This window comes from Choristoneura fumiferana, chromosome Z, assembly GCF_025370935.1.
Source record: "Choristoneura fumiferana chromosome Z, NRCan_CFum_1, whole genome shotgun sequence".
In the NCBI taxonomy this organism is placed as follows: Eukaryota; Metazoa; Arthropoda; class Insecta; order Lepidoptera; family Tortricidae; genus Choristoneura; species Choristoneura fumiferana.
The window spans coordinates 584,704-612,623 of record NC_133472.1 but is presented as its reverse complement, the minus strand read 5'-3'; the positions used below and the strand labels follow the sequence as shown (position 1 = coordinate 612,623).

At 37.5% G+C, this 27,920-nt stretch overlaps 3 protein-coding genes across 3 annotated transcripts in view; 1 reads left to right on the top strand and 2 right to left on the bottom strand.

Annotated features, from left to right (window-relative positions):
• The window catches only part of LOC141440439 (pre-mRNA-splicing factor 38B), a 14,362-nt gene extending 4,422 nt beyond the window's left edge, over positions 1 to 9,940 (bottom strand). The window contains 5 exon segments of the mRNA XM_074104961.1: positions 1 to 208; positions 4,739 to 4,874; positions 7,882 to 8,006; positions 9,538 to 9,663; positions 9,731 to 9,940. Coding sequence (XP_073961062.1) covers positions 1 to 208; positions 4,739 to 4,874; positions 7,882 to 8,006; positions 9,538 to 9,663; positions 9,731 to 9,746 — 611 coding nt within the window. The 5' untranslated portion in view covers positions 9,747 to 9,940.
• A 1,227-nt stretch (positions 9,941 to 11,167) lies between these two features.
• Positions 11,168 to 13,572, bottom strand: LOC141434070 (ubiquitin-like protein 5). Its single transcript, XM_074096374.1, has 3 exons — positions 13,457 to 13,572; positions 13,190 to 13,370; positions 11,168 to 11,281 (listed from the first exon to the last, which is right to left on the bottom strand). The coding sequence occupies exons 2-3, from the start codon at positions 13,365 to 13,367 to the stop codon at positions 11,238 to 11,240; spliced, it is 222 nt and encodes a 73-aa protein (XP_073952475.1). The 5' UTR covers positions 13,368 to 13,370; positions 13,457 to 13,572; the 3' UTR covers positions 11,168 to 11,237.
• A 549-nt stretch (positions 13,573 to 14,121) lies between these two features.
• Positions 14,122 to 25,295, top strand: Surf4 (Surfeit locus protein 4). The gene is made up of 6 exons (XM_074096119.1): positions 14,122 to 14,269; positions 19,454 to 19,615; positions 20,442 to 20,543; positions 21,473 to 21,703; positions 23,443 to 23,622; positions 24,499 to 25,295. The coding sequence occupies exons 1-6, from the start codon at positions 14,219 to 14,221 to the stop codon at positions 24,583 to 24,585; spliced, it is 813 nt and encodes a 270-aa protein (XP_073952220.1). The 5' UTR covers positions 14,122 to 14,218; the 3' UTR covers positions 24,586 to 25,295.
• Positions 25,296 to 27,920: the final 2,625 nt, after the last annotated feature.

The window sequence follows — 27,920 nt, the reverse complement described above, 5'->3', positions numbered from 1 at the left end:
TCAATCTGCTTCTGTATCGACACCGGTATCCTTGGGAACAGCGTGTTGAACCAGTCCAGCTTGACCAGCATCTGCCGGACGAGCGCGCCGACGGTGGTGGTGCCGCCGCCGCCGGCACGAGGATCGATCTCCTCCTCGTCGTCGAGGTAATCAGCGTACCAGTCGAATAGGTCCGCCGGGGGCTGCGTGAAGCGGATGTACATGAAGCCTGGGGAAAAAAAATATTGTATAACACCAACAGCTATAAATTAAAAAGTTAATTGTACAGTGATATCTATAGACGACCGATGGCCAAATGGCAGGGTGCGAGGATATATATCAATGGTTTTTTTTAAATCTATTTTATATATCCATTTTATATTAAATTATGAAACAGATTTATAATTCAGTCCGGAATGAAAGGATTTACAATAATAAACAAAATATAAAAATACTCCTTAGAAACTACAGTATACAATAAACAAAATAAAATTAACCTAAACCTATAATATAAACTACAAACTAAGACCTAAACTACAACCTAAAAACCACCCGCGTCGTACCCGGCTCAAAGGTGTCCATTTTATTAAATTTCAGAAAACTAAACCATTTTCTTAAGACAAAGGCTGAATGGGCTAGTTTCTTTTGCCTTAAATCTAAATAAGAAACCGGCCAAGTGCGAGCCGCATTAATGCACGAAGGGTTCCGTACCAGTATCTTAATACATTAGACATTAGCAAAAAAAATGTAGTGTGCGTGTTGCGGCAGCCGCCGAGTCGCGTGCTCGTGAGAAGAAGGGCTACGAAATAGCCCGAAACATGTCGAGCTAAACTCGGTTTAAGACGTGAGTTATCCGTAACAATATCATTTAATATGAACGAGTCTCACGGTAGTTTCATGTCCAGAATATGTTTGTCATTAACCAATAGAAACGCTTCGTTTATCTCGTCTCGCTTCGCTCAGCTGTTTCCACCAGATACTATTGGTTAATGAACATCCCTCGCAACACATCAACGCACATCTCTTGTGGAAAGACTGCGTTTCCCAGCCAGGAACTCACAGATGAAGAAAAATTTTAATCAAGTAAAATAAAAGTATGAGCACAATCGCAAGCATGGACTAAAAACACAGTTTAAATTATTCATACATAGAAGAAAGAGGGTCACCGGCATAGCCAAGCGTATCTTCAGACCCCGAGTCCGGGAAGCCGAATTCTAAGATAACGATTCGCAAGAGCAAACAAATCAACAAGTACTCGTATAGCCTAAAAACGGGGACGTATCTGAATATCGATTTCTACCTAATAGTGAGGTCACAAGCCCCCACTCCGGAAGTTTGATGATCTATACCTTTGTCGATTTTTAATAATTTATGAAAATATACGTGTCCCATATTTTTCCATAATCTAACTGTCAGACTAAATAGAATGATTAATTTTTTTAGTGCCTAATTTAGGGTAATTTCGCGTAGCGTTAGGGTAAAAAAAATTACTGAGGTGGCAACGCTGCAATTTGTAAACTAGTTACCAACTCCCTGTCCACTGAAGAAGAGCGGAGATTTCATGCTATGAGGGCTATCGTTTTTTGTCTCACTAGATGGCGCACTGTTGCGTGAGGTTTTTAAGTATGGCTTTCAAAGTCTGTTATTACGGGCGTGAAAACAAAGTTTAGATTAAAATCATATTTAATACACCTTAAAACCGTACCATAGAAATATCGAGCATGCCACAGTGTTGCATAGTCCCCGTTTTGTTCGGAAAAAAGGGAGGACAAAGGTTTCCGAAAGACAAAAATGTCTCAAAACACAGACATTAATTGCCCCGGAACGCATATTTGCCATAATTAATTTCAGATATTGCAAAATATTAAAAAAAAAAATCTTATTATAAATAAACCCGCGTAGCTCACCCAAAAACTATGAGATTTGACATTTCGGAGACCTCACGCTACACTAGCGCCTCTAGTGGTGAATTCATTCGCGATAGCCCTCATTCTGTTTGTGGGTCACCGCTTCGCTCCGCTCCATTGGACAGGCAGCCTAAGGTGCCAATTCGCCGAGTGCTCAGCATCACACAGTACTAACTACATGTAGGTACTTGTATAATTAGCAGTATATTCTAAGATTAAGTCTGTTTGTTTGTTACTTCAACACGTCTAAACCATTGAACCGATTTAGATGAAATTCGGTATACAGATAGTTTGTCCCGGAGAAGGACATAGGATAGTTTTTATCCCGGAAAATTGCATAGTTCCCGCGGGATAGCGATGAACGAATTCTACGTGAACGGAGTCGCGGGCTAAAGCTAGTAAAGTGCGAGTATAATATCGAAAATACAAACTGAGACATGGATGCACAGAAAAACCAGAAAAAGAGACCAGCGCTGGGAATCGCACCCAGGTCCTCAGCAATCCGTGCTGCGTGCTATAACCCCTACACCACCGCTGGACAGGAATCTAGACACGAATTCTTCCTATGCATACATATCTCAGGTTGCTTATTTCTACTACGCTACTTATGCAGCAGCACTAGCGACATCTATGTTCCGCTCTCATCGAGAGACGTCACACTCTTTCGGAACCAACCGCTCACCCAGACAAGAGATGTCGCTACTAAGCAATCAAATTATGCTTGGTTTTTTGGAGTCTTTTTGTATTTTTTATTTCAACTCCAAATTTGTTACTTTTACGGGTATCCCGTGAAACCATACGGGTATAATGTTGTTCTTTCGCGCGGCGCCAGAGCAACGTTTGTCCCAAAAACTTTATCCAAAATTGGTTACATCTTCTGGCATAAGCAGGCCTTACTGTTACCGATAATATTAGTATTCAAAGCGGTATGAACCGGTTTGTACCGGTTTCAAGTCCTGCTTACGGCGGAAGCAGGCAACGCGTGCTTTCCACTCGTGTCGTGAGAAAATTCGCTTTGCATAATATTTATATTATAAATGCGAAAGTTTGTAACTGCTGGACGGATTTGGATGAAATTTGGTATGTAGATAGCTGGACATGGAATAAAACATGGGCTACTTTTTATTCCGATATTAACACAGGATAGGGATAAAATCTCATAACAACCGCTGGGCTTAGTCATGAAATTTGACATGATTGATTTTAATGTAACTTCAATGAAAACCACGATTTAATTTTCGGGAATTCCCACGGGAATTTTTGAATATCTCCAAATTTCAACTCAGCTGCTGGATCTAATGATACATATTAAACAATACAATACGATGACTGTTCATTGTACATCAACACAGTGTATAAGTATTATATTTGTAATTGTTTTTAATATTTATTGTCTATTAATTATACATATCTCCTGTCTGTTAAATTATTTCTGCCACCTACATTAGTATGTTCATATTTATTCATTTCCGAGAAATCGGTTGTCTGGAAGAGATCGCTTTTTAGCGATAAGACCGCCTTTCGTCTACCTGTTTTTTATATTTTTGTAATGTCACTGCTTTGGGTGATCAATAAATAATATTCGTAATGTAGCAGTACAGAAAACACTGTATATGTAGAGACAGACAGATACATAACAAAAAAAATCGCAGAGCAAAAACTTAGTCAAATCAAATATGCATGTACCTAATCTTTTTAATATAATAATATTCTCGTGTCACAGTGTCTGCGAACCAACTTCTCCGAAACAGCTAGACCAATTTTTATGTTTTTTTTAATGTGTATATTCGGCAGGTCTGAGAATAGGACGTAAACTATTTTTCATACCAGTACGCGGACGGAGTCACGGGCAACAGCTAGTAATATTATAAACGTGGTAGTTTGTGATTGAATATTGTTACACATGCTGAACTGAATATCGACATTAAATTTTTGTGAATTCCCGGAAATACAATACTCTTTTTTGAACACTACAATCAATACAGACAGGCACAATGAGGTAAAAAAACAAGGCAATCTACACATTAAAGAAGTAAAGGATATATTTCAGCAAGAGGTGAAATATAGAGTCGATTAAAGCAATAATGTATTACACACAACACACATCTACAAGTAACAAATACACTGCAACTTATAAATTAACAGCAAGATTATTAAATAGTTTAAAGAGAACGAAGATGCGGTTAAATGCGATGTATATAGCTAAGCACTAAAGCAAGTTTTTGTGATTGATATAGCTAAAGCCACTGCTAGCCACTTGATATAGCTAAAAGTGTCGCAACAACCAGCTGTATCAGGCGACATTACAAATAACTGAACGCCTAAAAGTGTATTAGAATTAAACTGTATTGTTTCATCAAATATTTTGCAACCGAAGCAAATCGAGAAAGTAGAAATTGTGAAATTTCTTCTCAAACTTTTTCTTTTTCTTATATAATAGAATGTTTAGGGGCAGACACACAATAACGGAAAAGGTTTCGCAAAACATTTTGCGCACTTTCGCAAGCTTTGATAAATATTCAGTAAACAACATATTCGCTCTGTTTTTATTTCTAAAAATCTCACTAATATTCAGGGGTCGGACAAAAACACTTATAGGATGATTCCCCCCCCCGATCACCGCTGCTCATTGTGCCCAGGCTGGCAGCATTGCCACGTTGGATCGCGAGATTTGAATAGTATAATATTTGCAGTATAATATTTCGTATTCTATAATTTTGGGATGCAAACCATAGATATTATCATGCTTTCGTTCACACAAATATGACATGGGTCAAGACATTTTCGTACAAAAATGTCTAAGCGACATCACGTTCGTGCCAGCTCTTGTGACCTGTACCTCCGTAGCTTACCTAGGGCTCTGATGTAAGGCGAGTCGGTGTGCTGCAGAAGACCATTCACTTGTTTCCTGGTGAGACGCAGCGTGTACAGCTTGTATAGAAGGCAGAACGCCGTCGACACGATGCCGCCTGCGCCCACGCCTCGCACCTGCCCGATAAACACAACAATATAGTACATTGTGTCTTAAGGGCGGTAAACAAGGAATTACGAACGAGAGTCTATTAGAAGGCCGAAGTCGAAGACTGAAGGATTTAATGAGTCGATGTTCGTAATTCTAGTACCGCCCGTGCGACATACAATGTTTTTCATCACATTTGCGAGTAAAATTGTATATTTGTAAATGAAAAACTAATATTTTTTCAAAAATTGCCGATTCTTGCCGAAACAACTTGATTATGAGAAATTCATCAAATGGAAACAATTTTTTGTTTTATTTTTGAGAAAAGCACTATACAAGCTTCGACCAGTAATCGCCATCCTGGCCTCTTTTCATTGATGGCCTCACCTGGCCAAACTTCTACTCGTCCAGGATGTCTTAAGTACTTACTGGTCTCTGCAGTAATGTACTATTTCATCACTTGCTCGTAAGCAGTGTCGTGAGTCGTATTCGTAACATGCAGGCCAACATGGTTGCAACCCCCTGAATAAAAACCCAAGGGTATTTTTAGGGTTCCGTACCCAAAGGGTGCCAACGGAACCCTATTACTGAGACTCCGCTGTCTGTCTGTCCGTCCGTCTGTCACAGGGCTCTATCTTAATTTATTACTTATATTATGTATTACTGTAGCCGCTATAGCAACAAATACTAAACAGAATAAAATAAATATTTAAAAGAGAGGCTCCCATACAGTAAACGTGATTGATTTGCCGTTTTTTGCTCGATATTAATAACGGCAACTCGCAAATCTCTGGTGGAAATAAGCCTGAAGCTTGAGGCCCCGGGTGCGGTCCGAGAACGAGGCAGATAGTTGTCTGAATAATACGAATGTCTGTCCTCGGGTTTTAACTTTATTTAAATAAAGTAAAGAGTATTTATCTATTTATGTGTTAAGAATGTTTACCCGTTGCCTAAACCCATAGTAGAAGCTGTCCTTAGTTTGAAACTAGGTCAATTCCTGTCCTTAGTTTGAAAAGGGGCCGCGCGGCCGGACTAACTTGTTCAACAAGGCCCCGCTAAGGCACTTGTCTCACCGCCAGCGAGGAAACGATTGGCTATCGACTATTTTCTCGCTCAAGAAACGAACAAAAGATATAAGATCCTGTGTGAGTAAAAGAGACACATATATTAATAGTTGATCGCTGGCTGTTCACACTGTCGGCGAGAACTCGCTCTTACATCTTTTGTCGCAGCGACAAGAGCTATAAAACTCGCTGAGCTATAGATACTCGCTCAGCGATGTCAGCTTGGCGGCCGCCCCGCACGAGCGAGTCGAGTGGAGCGAGTAATCGCCCGTCGCACGCGAACACTCGCTTACAGCCGAGCGACAAAACTACACTCGCTTCTCGCTGCTCGCCCACTCGTTTCTAGTTACTCGCTCTACTCGCTTCTCGCTCATCGTCGGCAGTGGGACAAGTGCCTAACACGCTGAACAAAATTGCCGAAGAAACAGATTTGTTTCTCTGTGTTTTTCACTATATGTTACAAGAATAATTAATTTCTTATATATTAAAGCAAGAATTTTATATTTATGTTGGAACTTCTCTGTAGCATTAGGTCAAGCCTGTAATGATAGATGTAAGTGTGTGTACAATAAATAAACAAATAAAATTGTCCCTTGATATATTTTTATTTTTTAGAGTCCACGTGTTGTTTTGACTAATCCCTTGTTTATGTGTAAAGCAATAAATTTCGAAGCCAATTATCCCTTTTCTTTTACCTGACTACTATAACAGGTATAAAATCCTTAGGGATAATTTCGAGAAGTCATAAACAAAAGCAATGTTGTTTATGTACAGGTGTTTTAAGACCCATTTGTTATTGGTCCATGGTAATCACCATTGTTTTGTTAAGACGGATTATTTCATAAATAGACAAAGATATTAAACAATGGCTAAAAATTTGCCGTTAAGCGTTAATTCATAGTTTTCAATTCAAAGAACAAAATGGTTAATAATAAAAAATAGTAAAAATTACCATTGACTACGCGGGCCGCTCGCAATCACAATTACCATTTCTTTCTACTGTCATTAAAAAACGCGTGACGGAAAACAGCGGTGCAAACGATACGATTCAGAATATGATCATTATGGGTTACAAATCCACTAACAGTCTGGAGTTGTGGCAGTTTTAGGCACTTGTCCCACCGCCGACGATGAGCGAGAAGCGAGTAGAGCGAGTAACTAGAAACGAGTGGGCGAGCAGCGAGAAGCGAGTGTAGTTTTGTCGCTCGGCTGTAAGCGAGTGTTCGCGTGCGACGGGCGATTACTCGCTCCACTCGACTCGCTCGTGCGGGGCGGCCGCCAAGCTGACATCGCTGAGCGAGTATCTATAGCTCAGCGAGTTTTATAGCTCTTGTCGCTGCGACAAAAGATGTAAGAGCGAGTTCTCGCCGACAGTGTGAACAGCCAGCGATCAACTATTAATATATGTGTCTCTTTTACTCGCACAGGATCTTATATCTTTTGTTCGTTTCTTGAGCGAGAAAATAGTCGATAGCCAATCGTTTCCTCGCCGGCGGTGAGACAAGTGCCTCTTATTCTCAATTAACGCAAATTATTAAAAATTGATAGATAACAATAGACAACTTCAGCTCACAATAAAGAATAAGGAAGAATATGTGACCGCATTAACAAGGCTCGGAACCGGTTTATAAAATAGCGGTAAATACCGACTTATTTCGGTTTAACTCCAAACTTTCATAAGAACGCGAACGTTTTTAAGAACTTAACTATAACCTAAATAAACCGGTTTATTCGACGAGTGACAGCTGGCCGTTTATCCTGCGGTGGAATAAAGCGGTTTATATTGTTCTAAACCGGTTAATCTGACAAGAACTTTATGGTAATGTTCCCTTAAAAACCGGTTTAAAAATGAACAGGCTTTGCGCCAAGTACATGATAACGGTTTTGAAATTTAACAGGTATCCGAGCCTTGCGCATTAATGCTATTCTTTCCTTTAAGTGTTAGTACAAAGCTTTATTGTAACATACTCACACCACCGCACATGCCGGTCTGGCCCGCAGTCTTCCTGCTGCCCCTCTCCCAGGGCTCCAAATGCTTCACCTGGTAGTAAATCTCGTCTACAACTTCATGGTACGTCTTCAGCTTGAAAAGATGAACTGGCGACAATAGTTTGGCAATTAGAAAAGTTTAGGCTAACACTACTATAGTATGAATGTAATTTGGTAATATACAGGGGTCAATCAACTTTTCCCTGTTTGTTATTCTGCCCGATTGTCCATGAGACAACAGTGACAGTATCTTAAAAAAAAAACTTAAGAAAAATGTATGCTTGATGAATGTTAACCACATAAAACATACAGAAACTCATGGTGTATAAAAAGTTGTCCAGAGGACATAACAACGAGATTCAAGAATAAGTTGATTGGCCCATAGTCAGAGAAGAGCTGGGACAAAGCTAAAGTTGAGCAAAACTGTTTAGATAGTTATCAGGGAAGGCAGTAAATGTGTTAAATGTTCTCTACAATACCAAAATCAATTAAGTCCATTAACTAACACTATATCTGCTACAGTCAAGGGCAAAGATACCGACACGGCCAAAGTTGCAAAAATATGTATATAGGACTCTATGCACTTAACATTAAGGCCGTGTATACATATTTTTGCAACTTTGACCGTGTTGATATCTTTGCCCTTGCCTGTACAAAGACTGCAGTGGAGTATCAAGGTAGGTAGTTTTTATTTCTAGCTTTTGTTCGTTCAAAAGAAATGTCAGTTCAAACTTTTTACTGCCTTACCTTTGATATATATTTAACACAGGCCTTGGCACATTAGATGCGTTCCGCATCCTACTGTCCAGTCAACTTTTATAAAAGCAGGCCGGACAGCAAGAGTGAAAGCCATTAAAAAAAAAAAAAAGCAGGCCGAGCTGCAGAACACATTAAGAGTGACAAGTCCATATGAAAATATTCTGGCTGAAGATTAGCAAAAGTGAAACAGTCTGGTTTGACAAGTAATATTTTAACATGTTTGCCGGAACTCAAATTTTTTAATATTAGTATGACACTAAACCATAGTGAATCATATAATATACTCTCAGTAGCATAACTAGGTAACCAAAGGCCCTGGTACAAAAAATAAACCAGGGCACCAACTAAACTATTTAAAATCGTTTGTTCCGTATTCAACATACTCCAGATTTGTCATTTATAGTTAGTAAGACAGAGTCCGAGGGGCCCCCTGAGCTTAGGGGCCCGTCTAGCCCTCCGGTAGCTAAGCCACTGTAAACTCTCAAAGGATAGTGCGGAAGCCATACTGTCAAATAGCATGGTATGCATTTTACAGTCATAACCATAACTGCCAGCAAACATGTTAAATTAGAAGATGATACATATTGCAAATATAGAAAGTAACTTATCATTAAAACTTCTAACATGATAAGGAAATAAAATTAAGACCTGTTCACAAAAGTAAGAGCAATGAATAGAAAGCAGCATGCATAAACTATGTATCAGATTTTTGAGTGAAAATTAAATACGCAAGACTAGGTTATGGGGCACTATTTTACTAATAATACAAGGCACAGTTACAAATGTGCGCTTCTCTGACAAATAGTGTGAAAAACATAATTATGATGAAACATTTAATTATTGTTCGAACTCCGTCGCGTCGTTCTGTTTGCTTACCTACCTTTGAAGTAGCTCGAACCTTGAATATTGGCTAATATTAAATGGTTCAGGTTCATTGTTTCCTGCGTGCCCCATATCGGTAATATGTTGTGCTGTTTGCTAGTCTTCCCAGTCTTCTGCTGGAATTCTGAAAAACACGCTATATTAGAACTACAAACAAAAACACTCTCTGACTTTAACGAAAGGAACAGTACCTTCTGATTCAGACATGTCTACACGTTCACTTATAATAACACGCGCGTAAAGTTAAATGAAGCACCGTGTTATTTTAAAATTCATACGAACTGTTATACGAGAACACATGCTCATACGAAACACAAATAACAACTAAAATTTCTGTGCCTTGACTTGAATGACTACAGGTAGAGTTGACATGACGTTATGCAGTAATGGCGGCGAAACGTAAACCGGAAGCAATGAACGAGATAATGTTGCCAGCAGTAAAAAAATACCCCACGTTCGGGGCAACTATTATAAGTAAAAAAGTTGTTACCAACACTACACTGCTACTACACTAGACTCGACTCGGACCAAAGAATGTTAAAATTGGCATAAATTCAACAAAGAATTTTCATACAGGTCAAAGGATTTTAAGAAATATAAATGATCTAAAGTAAATGATGCAAATTACGCTTTTACTATTGTTATTCATATTTAATTTTCATGACTTAATTTAGTGATTCATCATGATCATCATCATCCCAGCCCATATACGTCCCACTGCTGGGCACAGGCCTCCTCTCAGAACAAGAAGGCTTGGGCCATAGTGATTCATACTATAATAAAATTAAGAGCCCAATTGGTCATTATTCTTAGTGCCTACGTACCTTTGAGTGTTTATCTAGAATTCTAGATAAATGCGTGCGTGCGTGCGTAGCTTTGAGTATTCAGGGCTACTACGACACTCGAAGTTCGTGTCGTGCGGTCCCTCGGCAGGGCTACTACGAAACTCAAAACTCAAAGTTCGTATCGTACCGTCCCTCTCGCTCTCGTATTAAACAGTATAAGTGTCAGAGGGACAGCACGACACGAACTTCGAGTTTCGTAGTAGCCCTGCTGACACTTTATACTATTTAATACGAGAGTCACTGACGAGAGTGAGTATTCTAGATAAAATATTATATATATATCGATGTCTGGTAGGAGTATATTACCTCTTGGAGCAGTGAAAAAAACAAACTAAAGTTAACACAATCAAAAGATACAGTCATTAAAAAAGGTGTTTCTATACATCCATACTAATATTATAAATGCGAAAGTGTGTTTGTATGTTTGTCCGTCTTTCACGTCGAAACGGAGCGACGGATCGACGTGATTTTTGGCATAGAGATAGTTTATGGGCCAAAGGCTACTTTACTTTACTACTATAATAGACCATTTTATCCCGGAAAACGCATAGTTCCCGAGGGAACAGCGCGCGATAGCCGAATACCACGCGGGCGAAGCCGCGGGCAAAAGCTAGTATTTCCATAATCGAAAAAGCTTACAACCTTATAGGGTATTTTCGGTTACCTTGTAGGGTACTCCTAGAAACTGGAATCTTGATATGAAGATAGTTCTTATATACAACAAAAGCAATAAGAAAAGTCTGAAAATTTAATTAGGCGGAAAAAAAACAAGGTTTTTTTTATATTTTTTAATTGTAACTTAACTTACATTAATTTGTAAAATATAAAAGGATTTGTTAGATTCTTAACATAATTATTGGTAATAAAGCTCCAAGTTCATCCCATCATGGATTTCATCTGAGTTAAATGTTAAGGAAATGTATAAAAATTGTTAGATAAAAAAAATATTCTGTGGAAATTGGATTTACCATGTTTTTTTTAAAATCTATATTATGTAGCTCTCTCTCTAAAACCACTAAAACGCTTTTATAAACGCTACACGCTAAACGCTAGTATGGTGCTACTTGCATGCCAGTGTGTCTTTCTCTGTCTAATCTTGAATATCAAAGCTTTCTAACCTATTTATGAAAAGGTAGCTTAATTTTTTTTTTCTGTTTCATGCATGCATTGTCAAGCTTTTTTACAAAATAAATATAAAAGTACAATACCCCTATTTTTAACCCCCGAAGCAAAAAGAGGGGTGTTATAAGTTTGACCGCTATGTGTGTCTGTGGCACCGTAGCTCTTAAACGGGTGGACCGATTTGAATGCGGTTTTTTTATTTGAAAGCAGGTTTTCTAGCGATGGTTCTTTAGACATGTTTTATCAAAATCGGTTCAGCCGTTTTTGAGATATTGAACTTTACAGTGACAAAGTCTGGGGCTTTCCAACTTTTTGTTGGTTAGGTTATGTTCCCATAAAAAAAGTAAAACTGATGTCAAAAACAGGCTCCTAGCTATGGGTTTTTTATAAATCAATGTAAAGCTGAGTTATGTTTTAAAAAATAATGTTTTCACTTCTCATGCTCGTAAAGTTTGTGCTTATGCTGGATCTACGGGACATAAAATTACTAGTTATGCTCTAGAGCATAAAGTAAAATCTTCGCCTAAGACCAAGGTGATCATGTGTCAACAGCCGCAAACAGTTTCTAAATTTTTTAATAATAATTTTTTATTTTCATAAAGCTAAAAATCAATCAAATCAATCAAAATAAATCAATAAAAAAAAAAATATAATTTTAAAGTAATGCATTTAGGCGACATAAAATTACTTTTTATGCTCTAGTGCATAAAGTAAAATCTGCATCTAAGACCAAGGCAATAATGTGTTAACAGCAGCAAACAAAAAGTTTGTAAAAACTAAAAATTAATCAAATAAATCAAAATAAATTAATGAAACCAAATATTTTTAATTGTATTAGCAATGCAAGAAAAATAAAAAATACATAGTAGTAAACACTTGTTTCCACTGTTGCTATTTAATTTCCTCGCAGTTGAAGTTAAAAGCAGAGTGTAAAACTCGAGTGTTAAACCCATTTTCCCTTGTCTATCCACCCTCACCGTACCGGCTCAAGTGGTTATATGAACGTCTTGGGTAAAATGGCTTGTTTTATGCTCTTGTTGTACAATCGACTATTATACTCCTTATGTTATAAATTTTTACTTTTCTTAATATAACTATTATGACTTGGACCAGTGTCAACTGCGGACCACATCTGATATTTTTTTTCATAAAACTGATCATGATTGACCCCTATCTCCCCTGATGTTAAGAGCAGATGAGGCCAAAAGTGTATCTCACTGGTTCAGTAACATCCTATTCTCTCTAGCCTTATTATTTCCGCAGCCTCTGACTTTATGCAACCACTTTAGTAGGTAATGTCTCTCAAAAAAGATTTTGTATACAAACTGAGTAGCTATAATATGAATCGAACAGTTGCCAAATCATGAGTGGTCCACAGTAAGCCTTCAATTCAATTCAAATTTAGCAGAAAGTGGTTCCATTAATTTTTTGATGATTCTGCCAGTGTCGAGGTTGATGGAGACACAGTGAGTATGTACTTTGTCTAATGTGGCCCTTGATCAATAGTTTGAGGACCACTGACATAGACTTACACTCAATTCCTATAAGCTAGACATTGACTTGTGGCACACGTTATTTAATTATTTATTAGGGTGTAATACAACAAGAGCCCCTGTGGATATTGGCCCTAAAATAAAACTTACTGGACGACGAGTATTTTGTTCGGTACAATGAAAAGGATACAATCCGAAAGTTTGATGTGGTCTTTGAACACTGTATACCATTTCTTTAGTACAATTTTGTCGTACCGCGTTCCTGTTTGCGCTGCTATGAGTTTCTTCAGGTCTCCTACAGTGTCGTCAGGGTTACATTTTACACGCACCTTCTTCCCGAGACGATCATTGCATGTAACTTCTAGCATTTTCTAGAAAAAATCGTTTAGTATACGGTATGGTTAGTTAGTGCTGGAGCGACCGTATTCGGTGTGAAGCACGTAATGTTCCAACTTACGTGAGAATGTTTGGTTGGTTTTGTTTACAAAGTAAAATAAGGTTCAATATTTAGTTTTTTCTTGTATCAACAAAATAAACATGCAGTGCATGCAATTTGCTTTTGTGACAGACAAGTCTGACATTTTGCGTTTAGTTTTAGTGGCAGAAGGTTAAGTTAGGATGATGTGATCTTTATAATTATTGTAAATTATTTCCGAAAATGTATAGTTTGATGATTTTTTTTTCAGTTCTGATTTTCTAAATTAATCCGGTATTATTCGTCTTCCGCAGTAATTGGGGTGTTCTATTTTTTCTATTTTTGATTACGATTTAAATGTTTTGAAGCGAACAAATTAAATTTATAATTTGTAGACATCTTATATCGCGACAAAGTCAATGTATTTAAATAAATAATTGTAATACTCCCTTGAGTAATTATTTTAAATTAATTATGATTTTTGCATTATTAAAACGCACTGATCAATTGAACCATTTTTATTGCCAGCCTTACGTCATGATCCGGTTGGGAAATGTTAAATAACGATAAAAGTAATAAAATAGCTATAAATTTCAACGGAATTACTACACAAGCTTTAAAAATAGTGATTTTTTATAATTTTATTGCAAAATTTAAATAATATTTTCTATCATATATATAAGTGAGTCATTTGAACAGGAAGTGTCTTCCAACTATCCACACGTCACTCGCAGCGACAGCGACTGTCGAACAGTGAAGTGAAATTTCATTTCAGTGATTGTGGTTGTGAATACGCCGAGGAAAATGCAAATCCCGACTGAATACGTGTCGACTGCTGAAGATGTTGCCGATCAGGTGAGATTTGACTGTGAAGCCTTAGGTGTTTTTAGCGTAGAAATAACTTATAATCAAAAGCGGTTCGCACTTTGGATCGGGTTTGTCACGTCACCGAACTTTTGCTTGTTGGCTCGCACCCTGTTGCGCGGATTTATGAATGTAAATAATAAAAATAGTTCCGGTACGTATTGCTGCGTGTGCCAAATATATGCCCGTCGAATTACATTGTGTATTGACGGAAAGACTACGACGTCGCGAGTTTACAGATGTTGCACCTTTTAACCTACTTATCTCGCAATTGGATTCACGTTTTATACAACCTGATAAAATCTGTTCAAGTTCAAAGCTTCCAACGCCGCACATGACTTCAAACTGTATGAATCAATAAAAATACCCTTGAAAAACTTTTTTTTCAAGTGTTTCAAATAACTTTTTTCGCTTTCGCGCGATTTCTCAGAACTTGATCAATATACGACATTACATTATTTACTTTCACTTTTATGAATGCTTAATATGTGGGTAGTTGTAACTCAAATGGGAAACACCACCTTTCATCAATATAACCACTTTACATTTTTGAACATAGCTGTCATAGCTATTATCATAATTTAGGAAATATGTACCTCATCTTTTCTAAATCTATTTATAAATTTACTTAATTATCCATCACTACCCTCCATAATGGAAGTACCTAAGATGTTTATGGGCTGTGGTAATCTCTTACCATCAGGAGACCCACTTGCTTGTTTGCCATCCAGACAAATAAAAAAAAAAACTAATATTCGCCCTTTGAAATCCAGTGATTACTTTCTCTTTACGTCAAACAAGTTGGTAAACATGTCTACTTCAGTTGATGTACTGTCATTATAATATGCAAATGTATAACGGACAACTCAATATTATATTATTGCAAAGTAGAAAAATCACAATTTGAAATACATCAACAAGGAAAATTGTCCATCCTGAATATCATTGAAAAAATAACCTTTCCCTATGGTAAAATTGTCAAATGTGATGTATGTACAGTCACCAGCATTAATATCTACCATAGCGGAGCGTGCAAAAATATCTGACAGGTTCTTCCGGCCCTAGAAATAGAGTCGTGTCAGATATTTATGCACGCTTATTGTGTCAGATATTGGTGCTGGTGACTGTACATACACTCAGGAACATGACAAATTGTTAATATGTTCCACCCAAAATCATTTGTTTTGGGCCAATATTATTAAGACATGATTTAGACAACATTCACTTATTGCTTATTTAATTATGCTCCTAATTTATAATCAACAATATTCCATAATTAATTTACATCAAAAGTAAGTTTGTCAAAAGTAAATATTTTGATTTGATTGATAGTCATTTGCAGGCGAAGCGTTGGCAGGCCTCCCACCAGGTGGACTGACGACATCGTGAGAGTAGCGGGAAACCGGTGGATGCAAGTGGCGAGTTGTCGTTCATTGTGGCGTTCTAAGGGGGAGGCCTTTGTCCAGCAGTGGACGTCTTCGGGCTGATGATGATGATAGTCATTTTGGTCCAAATTCAAAATGGTCAATTCAAGTGGATGATGTTCCGTTTGCACCGAAAACAGTAAATCCTTCAGTTTGATTCCTCAGTACAGTTATGTTAGCCTACTTTCCACAACAATTTGCATGGCTAATTCAACACAATAACATGCGGCTCACTTAGTTGACATAAGAAGTTAGCTACATACTGATAATTACGGCACTTAATCTAGTTTATGGTTTAAGTTAAGATATTGAAACAAGTGAGCTACATAATATTATATGGAAATCGTTACTTTACACACACAAACATCACGCCTGTATTCCCAAACGTGTAGGCAGAGCACACAAAACGTTACGGCTTCAGAGCCACTTTTAGCAAGTTTAGGTTTTATGTTTGACAAAAACGGTACAATAGTGACAGGTTGCTAGCCTGTCGCCTACAGTATACCTTAATCTATATCCTTTGTCGCCTCTTACGACATCAAGGGAAGAAATGGAGAGGTGTAATTCTAACCCGACTCCACACGGGTACCGTTACTTTACTCTAAGGAATAACCTCCGTCCGGAAGTCTGGTATGAACCATATATACTGTCTGCAGAATGAAATAAATTTTGTGTTAAAATTTTGATTTTGAATTCAAGATTTCTTGATGACTGGTCTTGCATTGCTATTCTATCAACACAACATATCTGTGCCAAATTTCCAGTAAATCAAAATCACTAGAAGTATGTAGATGAAGTGGATTAAATGCAATAACATTTCCTGTGTAGTGCTTTAGTGTTGTAATTTTCAGAATTGATAGACATTTTTGAGTAGGTCTATCGGATTGGTTTTTAAAATCATCTATCCTAGACCCAACTAATAGTAGATTGTACAACAAGAGTATAAAACAAGGCATTTTACCTGAGACATTCATATAGCTACCTGAGCCGGTACGGAGAGGGTGGATAGACACTGAGGGGAAAATGGCTTTAATGCTCGAGTTTTTCACTCTGCTTTTCACTTCAATTGCGAGATGAAATAACAACAGTGGAAACAATGCTAATACAATTAAAAATGTTTGGTTTTATTAATTTATTTTGATTTATTAGATTAATTTTTAGTTTTTACAAACTTTTTGTTTGCTGCTGTTAACACGTTATTGCCTTGGTCTTAGATGCCGATTTTACTTTATGCACTAGAGCATAAAAAGTAATTTTATGTCGCCTAGATCCAGCATAAACAAGAACTTTAAGAGCATGAGAAGTGAAGTATATGATATAAAATACAAACATTGGAACATAGAACCTCCTCCTTTTTTGAAGTTGGTTAAAAATACTACAGCTTAACACATAAATCATTGTCGGGAAGTGCAAGCTCAAAAATATGTCACCAGCACCAATATCTGACACAACAGTGTGCATAAAATATCTGATACAACTCTATTTCTATGGCCTGTAGGATGTTTCAGATATTTACGCATGCTCTGATGTGGCAGATATTAATGCAGCAGATATTATTGGTATTTTTGCAGATGTTTCACCCTCACTAGACCGAATATCATAAAAGCTAATTTCACTAGGCATAATACATTAGATATAATTTTCATTAGCCCTAATATTATGACAGCTAAACTTGTATGTCCGAATTGATTACTAGACCTAAAGTTTTACATCCTAATGGTTATTTGTACTAAACATTAAATGCTCTAATATTACTTAAACTAATAATGATTATTCCTATAGATTAATAGACCTAAAGTTATGAACACTAATGTTTACTTGTACTAAAGATAAAATAAAATTCGTGCGAGCGAGCAAAACGGTTTGGAGCAGAAGCGACTCGGATAGGTTAGGTTTAGAAGGCTCCGCTTCGCTCCGCTTCGCTCCGCTTCGCTCCCGCCTTAGCCTTCGATGTTAAGTTTTTTTTTATAGCAGCCAAGATAACTTCCATTAGGAAAGTAGGTTGGATGGATGCCATTCAATATCTTGCTAAATTAAGGTGTTCCAATCAATATATTTGACGAAAATTAACGTTTTAGCTTTTTGATGTTAGCACTAGTGAATTTAGGTACAACGCAAATTCGTATTTTCGGAATGCTAAAATTAGGGCTAATGAATAGCTAGGAATATCAAAAATTCGGCTTTTTTATTTTATGGCTAGTGAAATTAGGTACCACGTAAATTCGGAATGCCAAAATTAGAGTTAATGAATATTTAGGAAAATATAAATTCGGCTTTTTGATTTTAGGGCTAGTGAAATTAAATATAACGTAAATTCGGAATGCTAAAATTAGGGCAAATGAATAGTTAGGTAAATCATAAATTCGGCTTTTTAATGTTAGGGCTAGTGAAATTAGGTACCACGTAAATTCGGAATGCTAAAATTAGAGCTAATGAATATTTAGGAAAATTAAAAATTCGGTTATTTCATTTTAGGGCTAGTGAAATTAGTGGTAGTGAAAATAGGATTTAAATGTTTCGGGCTACCATAGGAGAACCTTTGCAGATATTGCGCAGGTGACATTACAAGTTTCCACGTTGCCTCAAATACTTACTCTGAAATACCTATCAGCTCGACCATTAGCAGTTATCTATAATTTCTTATCATACAAGTGTTTTTTTTAATTCTAATGGATCTCAAAAAAAGCTTAGGAGATAAGCTATTGGTTTTCTTATCTGCCATATATTTATGTTCATAGTGAGGTGACACAATTGTTATCTGTATTACTCAATCAATATATGTAATGCTGTCTTATGTGCTTATCAACACATTTCATGACCGTGTCATCATTGACTGTTGTATGTTATGGGATCGTTGCCCAATGGTGGGAATGCGAATGTTTTGTAATTATTTAGCCATCAAGCCCCATCCGGGCTTCGCATTGGGTGATTTGGGTGTTCTGTAGTTTGATAACTCAAAAAAAAAAACTGGGATTATTTCCCAGACTTTTGCTTTCCACTAATTTATATAAAAAAAATCAAAAATTCAAATGATTTATTCAGTAAATAGGCCGCAATGGCACTTTTACACGTCATTTTTTTAAACTACCAGCGCTTTCGGAAATACCATCATTGCCAAGAAGAATGCGCCGCAAGAAACTTGGCAGAAAGTCATTTTTTCATAATAAGTAATATAATTACAAATAAAATACTTAAAAACTATATTATACAATTAAAGAAAAAAAATACAAAAAAAAAAAATAATAAAAAAATACAGGGATGTATGGGGTCCCTTAGTTACAATACTACTATATACAGTATTAGTACTAGTTTAATACGAGTATGTAGTTATTTCAGTTTAAAATATGCCCAAGTCAATAGTAGATTGTACAACAAGAGCATAAAACGAGCCATTTTACCCGAGGCGTTCATATAGCCACCCAAGCCGGTACAGCGAGGGTGGATAGACACGTCGAAGGGAAAATGGGTCTAATGCTCGAGTTTTACACTCTTCTTTTCACTTCGATGGCGAGAATCTTAAATAGCAACAGTGGATACACTTGTTCACTTACTATGCCTTTTATTTTTCATGCGTTGCTGTATAATTATACATTTTTAGTTTTATTGATTTATTTTGATTACATTGGACTTAGAGGAAGATTTACTTTTATACACTAGAGATAAAAGTAATTTTATGTCGCTAGATTCAGGCATGAAAATTTACCAGGAATTACGGAGCATGAGAAGAAAAATAACCTATTCTCTTCCGCAGGTGATTCGCAAAGGCAAGAATGTGCTCCCGACGGTGGCGCGGCTGTGCCTCATCAGCACGTTCCTCGAGGACGGGCTCCGGATGTGGTTCCAGTGGTCTGAGCAGCGCGACTACATGGACATGTCCTGGGGCTGCGGGAAGTTCCTCGCCACCATGTTCGTGGTCAGTATACCATGATTAATGAGGATGTTGATATACCTTCCGCCGCCTAACTTTGCCTAAAAGTTCATTGCCCCGACTAGTACCACAAAAACTATATTGTTATAATTCCAATAATTGTATAGGCACTATACCGTTAAGCGATTCGAACACAATCCGGGAGTAACGTAAAGACGTCGCATAAAAAATGTATCTCAAAAATGCGTCTAAACTGTGTATTAAGTAATGACCTTTTAGGCAGATTTATATGGCGCGTGGTATAGTAAAACACATTTTTTCTGAAGATGCATTTCTTTAAAAGGATTATTATCTATATTTTCTCCAAAGATGCTCTTTTTATATATTGATCGCTTTCTCCAAAGACGCACTTCTTTACGAAAAACATTTTCTCTAAAAGTACACTTTTTTAATAAGATCATTTTCGCCAAAGATGCGATTCTTTACTACAGTCATTACATTATCTCTGAAGATGCACTTATTCACAAAGATTATTTCCTCTAAAGATGCACTTCTTTACATGGAACATTGTCTCTAACGACGCACTTTACATGGATAATTTTCTCCTAAGATGCACTTCTTACAAGGATAATTTTCTCCTAAGATGCACTTCTTTAAAAGGATCATTTTTTCGTTTTCATTCAAATTCTTTCAACTTTAGGCAATAAGAAACGCCATCACAAACTTCGGCATTCATGATATTAAGATGAGACCAAATTGAACTATTGTACCCACCCCATGGAATTTATACAATTACAAAGCATTGTATTGTGTATTAATCGTACAAATTGACGACCTTTGTCCGACTGATTTATTTGTTGTTATGTTGCAGATAATCAACTTATTAGGACAGATAGGGGGCTGCGTCATGGTCTTGGGAAGGTTGAAAGTGGACATAGCTTGTGGGATGCTCTTCTTCATCGTAGTTTTACAGGTAATTGCGTTTTTTTTAAATGGTCCATTTGACGGCTGTATGGATTACATTTCCTTTGCCTATCCATTGGAGAAAAAATTCAACTGAATTAATATGTAGCTGCTCCTTTATTGAAGTCTGTTAAAAAGTGATAAGTCCTAAGGGCGTGTACAGTCGCCATGAGATTTTTCGAAGCGGGCAAGGTGTTCAAAAATATCGGCATATGCACTCTATTATTAAGGTATTACAGTTCATGTTTCTATATTTTTGATCACAAACAGGGTCGATATTGCAAGACCATCATTGCCAAGAAGAATGCGCCGCAAGAATCCAGGGCTTGTTAACGTTACCAAATACACATTATAAGTAACGTTACATAACGGTAAAATCGTAAAAATACCTTGTACCGGTATTAAATTATGACGTTACTTGATAAATTAACATTATGGTAACGTTACCCAATTAACGTTACTTGATAACGATAATTTTTCTTTACATTATTATAACGTTAAAAACGTAACATTACTTCAATTGGTAATTTTTGTTTTTAGTTTTTCCGTGACCATGAGACTTGAAATGGACTCAAAACGTCGGGATCCAAATTATAATCGTGAATGCATAATATAATCCGTAAAAATAGCAATTCTTAATTATTTTTTGATACGAATCACATACAAGCACATACATATCGTTGTTGAGTAGATTTAATAGCATAAACAAATGTTCTGATTTAGCAGAATGTAAAAGTGAGAAGTAATCTTTTAACGATACTTTTAAACTAACGTTAACTTTATGTGAACAGCTTATAACGTTAAATTTTTAATACCGGTAAAAATTGTAAAAGTAACGGTACATCGTTTATAACGTTAATTACAATTTAACGTTAAATCTGTTTGACAGAGGTAACGTTACCAACTTTTTACCGGTATTAACACTAACCTTCCTTCCAGACGTTCGCCTACAGCATATTGTGGGACATGCAGTTCCTCCTGCGTAACCTGGCCCTCATCGGAGCCCTGTTGCTGGTGTTAGCGGAGGCGCGGGCCGAAGGCCGGAGCCTGTTCGCCGGAGTGCCGTCGCTGGGCGAGAACAAACCGAAGACCTATCTGCAGCTGGCCGGCCGTATACTGCTGGCTTTCATGTTCATAACGCTGCTACGCTTTGAGATATCGTTCTTGCAGGTTAGTAAACGGAATGATGGGCTTTTTTTAACCCCCGACCCAAAAAGAGGGGTGTTATAATTATAAGTTTTACCGCTATGTGTGTCAGTGTCTGTGGCACCGTAGCTCTTAAACGGGTGGACCGATTTGAATTTTCAAAGTAGGTTTTTTAGTGATGGTTCTTAACATGTTTTATCAAAACCGGTTAAGCCGTTTTTGAGATATTGAACTTTGAAGTGACATAGTCGGGGGTTTACCGACTTCATGTTGGTTTGGTTATTAATTGAATTTATTTGAATTATTGCAACTGGTAACCAGTCTTGGATTTGTCAATAGGTCGTATAGAGCGCGGCCTATATAGGGCCGGCAGCGTCTTATAGTACTTTCATTGTAGCATGGTGCGGGTGACAGCTGTCAATAACACGAGACTAGAGAGCCGTGGTGGCCTAGTGGTTTGCCCTATCGTCTCTCAAGCAGAGGGTCGTGGGTTCAAACCCCGGCTCGCACCTCTGAGTTGCGGAGTTACATTTGAAATTTACCACGAGCTTTGCGGTGAAGGAAAACATCTTGAGGAAACCTGCACAAACCTGCGAAGCAATTCAATGGTGCGTGTGAAGTTCCCAATCCGCACTGGGCCCGCGTGGGAACTATGGCCCAAGCCCTCTTGTTCTGAGAGGAGGCCTCTGCCCAGCAGTGGGACGTATATAGGCTGGGATGGAATCATAATTAATGTCATAATTAAACCTATTATTACGCTAATTTTGATGTGAATATTAGTGAAATTCTAGGTTGGAATATTATTTGCCTCTTGAGTAAGGCTAAACGGAGTTTGCTAGAATATTCGTTAGTTACCAATTAATAAGTACCGTTATAACTCAAGATCCATTAGGTCCCATCACTAAACGAGTCTCTGGTGTTACGTTACATGCATATTACGTTTCTTCACTACGACGGGAGGGCAGCACTTCTAAGTTTTATATTGCAACATTATTTACACTTACTATACGATACCTACCAGTCACATTGACATCAGTGTCGGTGATTTTATATTTGCTAATCCCTCGGACTTTTTCTATGACAAATACTTTTATACATTGTGAATTATTTTCCTTCCAAAGCTATGGATAATTTTCGGCATTTTAACGCACAAAAACACAAAATAAAACTAAAATACCACGCGCAAACAACGTTAAACTTTGACAGCAATAGACAGATGACATTTGAATTTAGTGTTACCAGTGCAAGAAATTAGTCCTATTGGTTTTCCGCAATACGGTATTTGACTATTTTGTATATGTTTTATAAATTAAAATTACACAATGCTTGTTATCGAATAGAAAAACAAATTTAAGCTACCTTTACACATAACAAAGTTATAAAGGTTTGAAATTCAAGATTAGACAGAGAAAGACATACTGGCATGTGACGTCACGCGCCAGTACCGCTATACTTGCTGCATAGAGAAAAGCGTTTGAGAAAGAGACAGGTATATAGATTTTTCAAAAAATCACTATAAATTCAGTTATTCAACCGATTTAAATTTTCTCTTCGTTAAACACTATCTGTATATCTATATTTTCATAATAATATTAAGATATGGCAATATCAGGAGTTGTCAAATACCGTATTATGGGGAGGTTTTTTATAATTCTGGTCGGCCTTTACTAACCCGGTCGAGCCGGTCGATCCGTACTGCAGCCAGCAAGTGGTTACGATAAGGCTCTGCCACGTGTAAGTCGTAAATTGTTCTTCCGTCGCAGATCGTCCAGGACCTGTTGGGCAGCATCCTCATGATCCTGGTGACGGTTGGCTACCGCACGAAGCTGTCGGCGCTGATGCTGGTTCTGGTGTTGAGCGTGCTCAACTTGTATCACAACGCGTGGTGGGCCGTGCCCACTTACAAGCCTCTTAGAGACTTCCTCAAGTACGACTTCTTCCAGGTGAGACATTTTTAAGGGGATCCCATGACCCAATGATTTTCGATCTGAATTCCTTAGTTTTCTAATGTTTTTTTGTAGCTTATTATATTAACAACAACGGCTTTAAGCAATATAGTATCCCATATTTACTTCAAAGTTTATTGTCTTCGAGATATTTGGCATCAAAGTTGAACAATTTTAGGCCAAAAAAACTGGTTTTCTGGCCATAACTTTTGTGTTTATTAGTTTCAAATGAAAACCCTCGACCAGTTTTTAGAGACGTCAAAGACGAACCCAAATATGTAGATTTCGTATATGTTAGATCTTTCACGTCAATAGAGATACGAAATAAGTGTTTTTTTAGGCAATGTTTAAAAAAAATCGTACAAAATGAAGTAGTATTAATTTTTTTAAATCCGTTAGACAAAAATGGAGATAAAAGATTGAAGAACCGGTAGCCGTTTGACTTATAATTCTATCTGTAGTGCAAAAGTTGGAGATACGATTCAAAACTTGTCAAAAATCGATGAAAACCTCGGGTAGCCCCTTAAACGGCTGCCCCGAGAATAGAATAGAATAGTTCTATCCCGCCAATATTATAAATGCGAAAGTTTATAAGTTTGTTTGTTACTTCTTCACGTCTGAACCGTTGAACCAATTTAGATGAAATTCGGTGTACAGATAGTTTGCGTCCCGGGGATGGACATAGGATAGCTGCACGCGTGTAAGCAGCAAGGCTACTACGAAACTCGAAACTCGAAGTTCGTGTCGTGCGGTCCCTCTTACTTATACAATTTTACACGAGAGCGAGAGGGACGGCACGATACGAACTTCGAGTTTCGAGTTTCGTAGTAGCCCTGCAGTGACTTACACAGGCTGATGATGTGTGTTTTCCAGACTCTATCCGTCATCGGCGGCCTGCTCATGATCGTGTACCTCGGCCCCGGCGGCGTGAGCATGGACGAGCACAAGAAGAAGTGGTAAAACGTGCCGTCCGCGCGGCCACAGTTAAATAAAGACTAGAGGTGCGATCATCGGATAAGACGACGGACCGCCTCGGCCGACACATAAGGCCGGGAATACACATGTAGCTCAGTTTTCATGCAAGTAGCTTGCATGCTTGTCTCACTTGCATGTAAGACGCACCAGCCAAATATCTGGTCTACCACCCTTAAGTTGATAATCGTTTGCATGTCATAAAACAATAATGCCAATAGACGTGTCTGTCAACTTGAAAGTTCGACTTTAGCGTCATTAATTTGATAGGAGCTTGCTTGATAGACCACTTATTTGGCTGATGGTACAGTCACCAGCACCAATATCTGACACAACTAGCGTGCATAAATATCTGATACGACTATATTTCTAGGGCCGGAAGGACGTGTCAGATATTTTTGCACGCTCCGCTGTGGCAGATATTAATGCTGGTGACTGTACAGGCGCCAGCTACTGGTACCAAAATGTGCGAGCTACTTAGGCATGGAGTCTCATAGTCAATCACGAAAGGCATTTCATCGATGCACACTGTTACAAAAAGCCGTTACTGCGAATATTCAAAAGCTGGATATCACGTCGTATCTTTCTTAGGCAGTTGTCTCACCGCCGGCGAGGAAACGATTGGCTATCGACTATTTTCTCGCTCAAGAAACGAACAAAAGATATAAGATCCTGTGTGAGTAAAAGAGACATATATATTAATATTGATCGCTGCTGTTCACACTGTCGGCGAGAACTCGCTCTTACATCTTTTGTCGCAGCGACAAGAGCTATAAAACTAGGTCAGCGATACTCGCTCAGCGCTGTTAGCTTGGCGGCCGCCCGGCTCGAGCGAGTGGAGCGAGTAATCGCCCGTCGTGCTCGAACACTCGCTTCTCGCTGCTCGCCCACTCGTTTCTAGTTACTCGCTCTGCTCGCTTCTCGCTCATCGTCGGCGGTGGGACAAGTGCCTTACGAAGTTTTGTAACCTCGGAAAATAGTGCCACACTTAATCGCGAAAGATACTTAAATTTGCTTTGAAATTAATCCTTCCTTTGACGGTTAATTGTTTAAATTTAGGATTCCTAACTTCTATTTTGAATACATACAGTATTACCAACATTAAATTTGAAATTACTTCACAAACAAAGAAAAAGAAAATCATCAAAATTTAAACATATTTTTATGGGGATTTTATTTATTGTTTTGTTATTTTTTTTATTTTACTGAATTTTGTTAGGTATTGTCAAAATTAGAATTTAAAGATGCCTTATGTTTGTGATAAATATTTTTCACAGTCACAACATAAATATCAATCTTATTAAAATGATTCGCGATATTCTGTTTTCGCGGTAAGGAGTTTCGTTGTACAATGAGGGCTATGGTTTTTTGTCTCGCGTGTCTTGCGTGAGGTTTTTAAGTATGGCTTTCAAAGTCTAAGAACGTGAAAACAAAGTTTAGATTAAAATCATATTTAATACACCCTAAAAGCGTACCACAGTGTTGCGTAGTCCCGTTTTGTTCGGAAAAAAGTGAGGACAAAAGTTTCCGAAAGACAACACTGTCTCAAAACACAGACATTAATTGCCCCGGAACGCATGTTTGCCATAATTAATTTCAGGTATTGCAAAATATTCACAAAATTATTCTTATTATAAATAAACCCGCGTAGCTCACCCAAAAACTATGAGATTTGACATTTCGGAGACCTCACGCTACACTAGCGCCTCTAGTGGCGAATTCATACGCGATAGCCCTCATTGTTTTTAGTTTGAATATTTGCAGTAACGTTTGTTTGTAACAGTGTCATTCGATGAAATGTTTTTCGTGATCGAGTATGACACTCGAAATGAGCTTATACTGGGATACAATATACAATAGGACTAGAGTTAGGTTAGGTGTGCTATCGAACCTTCTCGAATGTTTCATTAAAAATTGACTTGATTCACTGAGTTTTTTTGCCAATAATGTTTTACTGGGTGACTGCAGTTCAGTTGGTTTGATAGTACATTGAATTCCACTTAAGGTCATTGAATAGATCACAAATGCGCTCATTAATAATACCGTTCATAACTCGTTCTTAAAATGAGCTCAATTGACATAATAATGGCTTAATAAAAAAACCATAATCCTTTAAGCTAGTTTTCCGTCTCGTCACATTACGGTATTTGACAACTCCTTAATTTGCCATATCTTAATATTATTTTGAAAATATAGATATACAGATAGTGTTTAGCGTAGAGAAAATTTAAATCGGTTGAAAATTGGATTTATAGTGATTTTTTGAAAAATCTGTATAGCTGTCTCTTTCTCTATGCAGCAATGGCGGTACTGGCGTGTGACGTCACATGCCAGTATGTCTTTCTCTGTCTAATCTTGAATTTCAAACCTTTATAACTTTGTTATTTGTAAAGGTAGCTTAAAAATTGTTTCTCTATTCGATAACAGGCATTGTGAATTTTTAATTTATAAAACATATACAAAATAGTCAAATACCGTATTTCGTTATCGAAAAGGGAAAGTTCGCTTTGGGACGTGAGAATTTAATTGTTGTCATATTTGATTGAATACTATTTTTTTATATATTTTTTTAATGCCTCTAGGTAAATGGCCATCGCTCATTACATGTGTAAGCTAGGTGCGTGATAAAGTAAAATAGCTTGGTACAGTCAAGCGCTATATGCATCTATTCCAACTATTCGTAAATATTTGTATTTGTGGCGTTCAGTGTAATTTATTTAAGACTCGACTGTACAGTTGCTCACACTTTCTGTCTTTTTGTGCACCTTGTCACATTTAGGGTTGCAAGTAGACAAAATGTGGATATCGATAATTATGTCGATGGCCCGTAAATATCGATAGGTTCAACGTGATGTTATAGTATTTTTTTTCTGAAAGTTTTTAGAATTAGGGAAGCAAGAAAGCTTTTTAGGGTTCCGGAGCCAAAATGGCAAAAACGGAACCCTTATAGTTTCGCCATGTCTGTCTGTCTGTCCGTCCGCGATTTTGCTCAGGGACTATCAATGATAGAAAGCTGTAATTTTGCACGAATATATATGTAAACTATGCCGAAAAAATGGTACAATCAAAATTTATAAAAAAAATTTTTTAGGCTACCTCCCATAAACGTAAAGTGGGGGTGATTTTTTTTTCTCATCCAACCCTATAGTGTGGGGTATCGTTGGATAGGTCCATTAGGGGTTGCTAAAACGATTTTTCGATTCAGTGATGTGTTTGCGAAATATTCAACTTTAAAGTGCAAATTTTCATTAAAATCGAGCGTCCCCCCCCCCCTCTAAAATCTAAACCGGTGGGTGGAAATTTAAAAAAAAAATCAGGATGGT

Bases quoted from the DNA above. Each gene is read 5' to 3' on its own strand.
- LOC141434070 (XM_074096374.1), bottom strand. From the start codon at position 13,367: ATGCTAGAAGTTACATGCAATGATCGTCTCGGGAAGAAGGTGCGTGTA. The intron at 11,282-13,189 runs GTATCCTTTTCA...CATTTAACTCAG, and splicing joins CCACATCAAACTTTCGGATT to ATGAAATCCATGATGGGATG.
- Surf4 (XM_074096119.1), top strand. From the start codon at position 14,219: ATGCAAATCCCGACTGAATACGTGTCGACTGCTGAAGATGTTGCCGAT. The intron at 19,616-20,441 runs GTCAGTATACCA...GTTATGTTGCAG, and splicing joins TCCTCGCCACCATGTTCGTG to ATAATCAACTTATTAGGACA. The intron at 20,544-21,472 runs GTAATTGCGTTT...CCTTCCTTCCAG, and splicing joins TCTTCATCGTAGTTTTACAG to ACGTTCGCCTACAGCATATT.